Source organism: Bison bison, unplaced genomic scaffold (assembly GCF_000754665.1).
Source record: "Bison bison bison isolate TAMUID 2011002044 unplaced genomic scaffold, Bison_UMD1.0 scf7180017864291, whole genome shotgun sequence".
Lineage (NCBI taxonomy): Eukaryota > Metazoa > Chordata > Mammalia > Artiodactyla > Bovidae > Bison > Bison bison.
Window position 1 is genome coordinate 12,475,183 of NW_011494863.1, and position 8,082 is coordinate 12,483,264.

General features: G+C 46.7%; 1 protein-coding gene across 1 annotated transcript in view; it reads left to right on the top strand.

The window, feature by feature from the left end:
• GM2A (GM2 ganglioside activator) overlaps positions 1-7,363 on the top strand; it is a 14,361-nt gene extending 6,998 nt beyond the window's left edge. The window contains exons 3-4 of the mRNA XM_010850594.1: positions 4,721-4,903; positions 5,232-7,363. Coding sequence (XP_010848896.1) covers positions 4,721-4,903; positions 5,232-5,387 — 339 coding nt within the window. The 3' untranslated portion in view covers positions 5,388-7,363. The remainder of the gene's footprint in view (positions 1-4,720; positions 4,904-5,231) is intronic.
• The last annotated feature ends 719 nt before the right edge of the window (positions 7,364-8,082 follow it).

Here is an 8,082-nt window from a genome sequence, read left to right on the forward strand (position 1 = left end):
AATTTCATGGCTGCAGTCAACCATCTGCAGTGATTTTGGAGCCCCCCAAAATAAAGTCTGCCACTGTTTCCACTGTTTCTCCATCTATTTGCCATGAAGTAATGGGACTGGATGCCATAATCTTAGTTTTCTGAATGTTGAGCTTTAAGCCAACTTTTTCACTCTCCTCTTTCACTTTCATCAAGAGGCTCTTTAGTTCTTCTTCACTTTCTGCCATAAGGGTGGTGTCATCTGCATATCTGAGGTTATTGATATTTCTCCCAGCAATCTTCATTCCAGCTTGTGCTTCTTCCAGCCCAGCGTTTCTCATGATGTACTCTGCATATAAGTTAAATAAGCAGGGTGACAATATACAGCCTTGACATACTCCTTTTCCTATTTGGAACCAGTCAGTTGTTCCATGTCCAGTTCTACCTGTTGCTTCCTGACCTGCCTACAGATTTCTCAAGAGGCAGGTCAGGTGGTCTGGTATTCCCATCTCATTAAGAATTTTCCACAGTTTATTGTGATCCACACAGTCAAAGGCTTTGGCGTAGTCCATAAAGCAGAAATAGATGTTTTTCTGAAACTCTCTTGCTTTTTCGAAGATCTGACGTGTGTTGGCAATTTGATCTCTGGTTCCTCTGGCTTTTCTAAATCCAGCTTGAACATCTGGAAGTTCATACTTCATGTACTGTTGAAGCCTGGCTTGGAGAATTTTGAGTATTACTTTGCTAGAGTGCGAGATGAATGCAATTGTGTGGTAGTTTCAACATTCTTTGGCATCGCCTTTCTTTGGGACTGGAATGAAAACTGACTTTTTCCAGTCCTGTGCCATCGCGGTTATCTGGGTCAATAAAATCTTTTTTGTATAGTTCTTCTTTGTATTCTTGCCACCTCTTCTGAATATCTTCTGGTTTTGTTAGGTCCATTCCATTTCTGTCGTTTATTGAGCCCATCTTTGCATGAAATGGTCCCTTGGTATCTCTGATTTTCTTGAAGAGATCTCTAGTCTTTCCCATTCTATTGTTTTCCTATTTCTTTGCATTGATCACTGAGGAGGCTTTCTTATCTCTCTTTGCTATTCTTCGGAACTCTGCAATCAGATGGATATATATTTCCTTTCTCCTTTGCCTTTCACTTCTCTTTTCTGAACTATGTGTAAGGCCTCCTCAGACAACCATTTTGCCTTTTTCATTTCCTTTTTTTGAGGATGGTTTTGATTACTGCCTCCTGTACAATGTTACTAACCTCCATCCATAGTTCTTCAGGCACTGTTAAGTCTAATCCCTTGAATCTATTTGTCACTTCCACTGTATAATCATAAGGGATTTGATGGGCCTAGTGATTTTCTCTGTGTTCTTCAATTTAAGTCTGACTTTTGTAATAAGGAGTTCATGGTCTGAACCACAGTCAGCTCCTGGTCTTGTTTTTGCTGACTGTAATAGAGCAGTCCAGTGGTCATGTACGGATGTGAGAGTTGGACTGTGAAGAAAGCTGAGTGCCAAAGAATTGATGCTTTTGAACTTTGGTGTTGGAGAAGACTCTTGAGAGTCCCTTGGACTGCAAGGAGATCCAACCAGTCCATCTTCAAGAAATCAGTCCTGAATATTCATTGAAAGGACTGATGTTGAAGTTGAAACTCCAATACTTTGGCCACCTGATGCGAAGAACTGACTCACTAGAAAAGACCCTGATGCTGGGAAAGATTGAAGGCGGGAGGAGAAGGGGACAGCAGAGGATGAGATTGTTGGATGGCATCACCGACTTGATGGACATGAGTTTGAGTAAGCTCCAGGAGTTGGTGATGGACAGGGAAACCTGGCGCGCTGCAGTCCATGGGGTCGCAAAGAGTCGGACATAACTAAGCGACTGAACTAACTGACTGCAATTTTTAGAAGTTGGATGACCCAGATTCTGTGAGCCATGGGCAAGACTGGAGTCTGTCCAGGAATGCCTTTTCTTTTGATGTGTTCCATAGGGTTTGGCATAATTTAGAACTCCCTTCTTTGAGCTCTCAAGTTCCAGTGTCCGAGACCTTGGTTTCCCCATCCTCAGGAGTGGTAAATTGCCACCATGTTTGGCATGTACTTATTTCAGGCTTTTAGACACATGGTGTTTAGGCCTGATGGGTTAGCTTTCTTCTGTCTCTCAAGTACTGTACCCGCAGTGCCTCTGCCCGAGCCCTGTGTTTGAGGTATAAGTGCCTCTCCCTAGTCTCATCAAATGGCCCCCCTTCAAGTCAGTGCGTCTCTACCTACAACTACTATCCCTGAGCTAGAAGAGACCAAGAGAAAAGTCATTGTTTTCAACTTGCAAGACACTGTACTCTTAGGATGTCATATCTGGTAGGTCTTTTCAAGATTATGACATCCCAATATTCCATGGTCAAAATGGAGGAGCAGAGGCCTGAGAGGGGAAGGGACTTGCCTAAGCACCCTGGTGGGTACGGAGATCCTGATTCCATTACCTGCCAGTGGCTCTGTCTGTCCTGTGTTGCCAGGTCCTGTGATACAGGGGTTTATTTAGGTTGAGCTGTGGAGGTGCTAAGGAAGTCCTGGACTAGAGGGATTGATGGTTCCCTTGTTACTCAGCCTTGCTTGCTCTTTTTTTTTTTTGGCCACGCTGGGTGTCTTGCAAGATCTTACTTCCCCAAGCAGGGACTGAACCTGGTGCATGGCTGGAAAGCACCAAGTCCTAACCACTGGACCGTCAGGGAACTCTCCTTGCATTTTCTTCTGAGCCATATGAGCAGGTGGACTGAGAGCAAGACTGGAAAGTCAGTCATGGTTTGTAATCCCCCAGTAGCAGTAGCAGGCTTGGGCTATTGCTTAAGTTCCAGGCGCCCCTACCAAGTACCTCCTGTGCTATCTTGTCCTGGCTGGGGGACACCTAGCACCTGGTAGATGCAGCCCACAGGCTTCCACTCCTGTAGGAGCAGCCCAGGCAGGACTTGGTCTCTGGTGGTCCCCTTATCTGGGTGTTCTTGTTCAGGGCAGAACTGGCTTAACCATTTTCATTGGGATGTTGGCAAAACCAAGAGTGGTACTGGCTAAGAGGAGAGAAGTCCCATAGGAAGAATTTTTAGATTTCAGGCAGTGTGCTAGCTATTTGACAGGCCTTGTGTCACCAGTGGGACCCTGCGAGAGTCTGACACTCTATAAAGATCTCATTTTGGAGATGAGGGAGTGGAGACAGAAGAAATTCTCCAAGGGTACCATACTAGGGCTTCCCTGGTGGCTCAGATGGGAAAGAATCCACCTGCAATACGGAAGACCTGGGTTCGATCCCTGGGTTGGGAAGATCCCCTGGAGGAGGGCATGGCAACCCACCCCAGTATTCTTGCCTGGAGAATCCCATGGACCAAGAATCCCATGGACCAAGGAGCCTGGTGGACTACAGTCCATAGGGTCGCATAGAGTCAGACACAACTGAGCGACTAAGCACACACCATACTAGGAAGTGGCTGAAGTAGCATTCATTTTCAAGCCCTCGGCTCTTCTAGGCAAAGGGTTCACTAAAGCAGGCTTGGCAGAGAGGAGAGAGTTGGGCTGAGAGGGGGCTATGTGTGACTGGGGGTGGGGGTAATATGTGGGGCAGCAGAGTGGGAGGAGGCACATTTGAGTCTGTCCACTCAGGATACACGGTGCGTGGACTGCTCTGTCCTCGACCTGGGCCCTGACATGTGGGTAGTTGGAATGCTGAATCCAGAGCCTGCATAGCCAGCCTGAGCCCTGCAGGCTCAAGGGGAATAAATGCCTGTCCAGGACTTGCCTCTTCGAAATGGAAATACTAGATCAAGTGAGCCTGGAGGCTGGGATTCATGGAATGCTGTGATGTTACAACTGCAAGTGATTTCTTACCATAACACCCACAGAGAATCAGACTTCTGCCCTTTGCTGACAGTTTGCTCTGATACCCCGGGGGGATGCGAGAACATGGTCCCTAAGGGACAACTCATTTGGTTCTTAGGCAGCTAATACTTCGTGAATGCTTAGCCCATGCCAGGCACAACTGGTCAGCCCCAGCCTCCAGAAGGGGAGCAGAATCATGGCTGTGTGGAGGTGTGTAGCACTCAGAGGTCTCCTCACCCAGCTTCTCTCTGGGTGCAGGAAGTCCTCCAGCTTCCTCAACTGGGTCTAGGACCCCATCTCTTCCTGAAGAAGTTCCATCCCTTGTGACCTCACTAAGATTGTTAAGATCTTCCTCATACCAACCCCCAAAGTGATCTCCCTGTAAATTCTTATTGTTTTCAGTTCTGTCTTTTATGGCTGCATGGAGGAAATAGGATCCAGGAATAGCAAATATGTTTCATCTTGGTAAGCAACTCTAGTCAGCTGGTGGTAGCTGCCTGAGGTCCTAGGAAGGAAAAGGTTCTGAAGCCAAGACTGGGCTCGGAAGGGAAGTCTAGAAGCAATGCCATAGTTAGCCAATTAGCAGTTACATGACAAGTGCATTTCACCTTCAACCAATGGATAGTAAATACCTAAAGAATGCTAAGACAGGGTGTTCAGTGCAGGGGGAAACAAAGTCACATTTGATTATTAATGGTCTGCTGTGGGCACAGGAAAGGCTAATATTGGGGCATGTACCACAATATTGTCATTTCTGGATCAGAGTATTGCCAAGGTCCCATCCAATTAAAAACTCTGTGTTAAAAGAAACTGCTGACCTTTGAAAGAGGCAGAGGAACTGGTTCATCTGCCTTGGAATTGTACATTTTCTGCAACTCTCTCACCAGGTGGAATTAACTGTGGAGAAGCACATAGCCGGCTTCTGGGTCAAAATCCCATGTGTGGACAACATTGGTAGCTGTACCTATGACAACTTCTGTAATATACTTGAAATGTTAATTCCCATTGAGGAACCCTGCCCGGAACCACTGCACACCTATGGGCTTCCCTGTCACTGTCCCTTCAAAGAAGTAAGTACAGGGAGGGGAGAGCATTTCCCTGTGACTGGGGTAGAGATGTGACATTGGGAGACTTTCTCTTGCAGACCTGGACATCTGTGGGTGTAAATGACCCGATCTATCTTGAATCACTTACCTTTTGGGGGCCTCGGTTTAGCCATCTGTAAAATGGGAAACTTGATGCTTGATCTGACCTCCAGTGCCCTTCTGCTATTACATTCCATGCTCTACATGACTCTTAGGAGAGTGGGAAGAGGGGCAGTTCGAAGCTGCAAACTTAGAGGTCACTCCAGGAGAGAGTCCCGTCTGTAGGCTCCCACTGACACTGGCTTTCCCACAGGGCGCCTACTCACTGCCCAAGTCCGACTTCATGCTGCCCGACCTGGAGTTGCCCAGCTGGCTCAGCACGGGGAACTACCGCCTGCAGACCATCCTGAGCAACAGTGCAAAGCGGCTGGCTTGTGTCAATATCTCCGCCTCCCTTAAAGGCAAATAAGGTGGCACCTGCCACTGCAGAATGAAGAGGGTGTGAGGAAGGCATCCTCTTCCTCTGTCTTACGTTGGCCAAGGCCAGATTCTACTCTCTGTCCTTTCTCAAGCCCTTTTCTACAATGATGATGTTCCCCTGCTGAAAGTCATCTTATGCCACTTACAGAGGTTTTAACTGTGGGCCAGCAGCCCTGACCTAAGGGAGGATGAGCCTGGTGGTTTTTGACAGCCCAGGACACCTACTGGGGTGGCTGTTGCACTTGCAGCCTCACCTCCATGGCTTTCTCTCTAAAATCTTAACTCATTTTCTAAGGAGGCTAACATGTTTTATGACCCCCACTTTCAGAATGACCCAATCTTGGTCTCCTGAAGTACCTTTATGATTTTTCTCATTGATTTTTTTATGTGTGTCACTGACCTAAAAGCAGAGTGAAAGTACTAACAGTTTTCATTTACTCCCACTCCCTCTTACAAGGAAGGGTCTGAAGGAGTTGATCTAAATCTATTCCTCTATTAACTTCGATCATTTAGTGTTCTTTTTCTAGACTTGCCCAGTTAACAGTGGGGCGTAGCGTATCCTGGAGAGGCAGGGCATGTGGGAGAACAATGGAGAATGTGTATTTAAGGTAGTCTGCAAATTCAGGTGCTTTCAGGGCAAAGCACGGGGCATCTGTGAGTGATGAGGGCCACAAGAAGCATGTTGTTTCCAGGCGTATCTTGCCTTTGTACAACAGCACTGATCTAAGGCAGCTGCTGCCCCATCTCGAGCTGGGGCTCTAATCAGGGATGTGAAATCTGGGCTGAATTAGAAAGGGTACTTGCAGTCTGTAGGGGCAGTTGCTGTCCAGCTATTGCCAGTGAGTTCCATAGGAGATTGTGGGCCCAGCATTATGAAATATTCTCAACATTTTTCCCCTCAAGAGGCCAGAAATCCAGACTTTTATATGAAATCCATTTTTAAATATTGAGAGTGAATTTTTTTTTTTTTTTAAACACTGCACAGGCAGAAGGGGCCAAACAGAGTTGTCAGTAGGGAAATCTGGCTCATGGGAGGCCAGTTCGTGGCCTTGGATGTAATAACACGCATGCCTTGTCCTTTTAACCTTGAGACAACTCCAGCACTGTTTCTCCTTCTGTGGGGCCGAATCCATAGTGCCTGACCCCGTAGGCTCCTCCGATGCTGGGGGAGTGAGGTGGCCGCAGAGCTAAAAGCTCAGGGCCTCCTGCCCTGGCCCAGAGTGCTGTCAGGGTGAGGGAGGCAGCTGAAGAGGTGGCCCCACCAGCAGCCATTCTGTGGAGCAGGGATCCATGATGAGAGGTGGATTTTTATCAGGTGCCTGGGTTTATTCATCATCCTGTCCTCCTGTGACCAGCCTCAGGTTCGGGGCTCACGCGAAGCCTGGAATGGTAATAAATCTTTTTGACTTTCTGAGAATTCCTCCTTTCTTGTGGCTGCATATTTTTTCCACTGATCACATCTCAGGGTTTCCAGAGCTCGTTTGCTGGGTTGTTCCTGCTGGAAGAGTTTATAGCAGCTGGACAAGAGCTGAAGCAATGCCAGGGACTGACTCTTCTGTTTCTGGCTTGTGTGCTGCTTAGCGTCTCTGCTTCATTCTGTCCCAGCACCATCCAGCTTCCATGTGTGTTTGTTTGTTTTTGACCTTCTCCCTCACAGTATGGCCTCTCCAGCCTTTATTTCCTCTCCTGGCTCTTTGGGCATTATTCTCACAGACGTATTTTAGTTCCCGTCTTTGCAGGGAAGGACGTTCAGTAGTTTGGTTAGTCTTTGTGTATGCTGTGCTTTCGGCTCAGATGCTCCTCCAAGTCTTGTTGAGAGGTGGCGAATGGTGAGAATCTCAAATCCCAGAGCAAAGTGAACTTTTTAACAAATGGTGCTGGGCCAAATGGAAAGCCATTTGGAAAAAAGTTGAAATTGGATCCATACTTAATGCCATAGGAAAGAATAAACTTCAAATGAGTCCAGGGTCTAAGTATTAAACATGAAACCATACAAAAAAGAAACATGGGTGAAATGTCCAGAGAAAATAAACACTGATAAAGTTGACTGCATAAGAAATAATGTGCTTTGCCGAGGACCAGCCCTGGCTGATCCAGGGTATTCGAAGGGGAGACGGCGTCGGCGACCTATTCAAATGGTAATTAGAGATATAAAGAGTAATAGAATGAGGATAGCTCAGTAGGAAAATTCAGTGGAGAAAAGAGGCTGAGTAGCTTGGTTTACGCGGAAAATCAATATAACCCGTGACACCAGGTTAGCTCTGACCACGGAGGCCGCAGGCGCCCTCTCGAATAGCGGAAGGTGCCCCACCTTAGACACCTTCTCGAGTGGGTCTTAGAAGCCCAGGCAAATAAGTGGTCTCAGAGGATATCCACCCTCCAGATGGAGACTTCAGCCGGAAGTTAAAGGAAAGAATGACATGGGGAAACCAAGCATTGGTGAGCAAGGCCCGTAGCTTTATTTTTATCAGGGGTTTATATACCCTAAGTTACACATAGAGGATAATAGGGGATGCAAAGTCAGCAGTTTTTGATCCTTATCAAAAATCAGGGTTTCTTTCCTGCAAATTTATCGTATACAAATGGTTTAGGTGATTTACATCATCTTCTGGCCAGAAGGCCTACTAACATTTTATGACTCTTGACAAGGACTTATCAACAAAGACTTATTTTCTCTAAGAGTA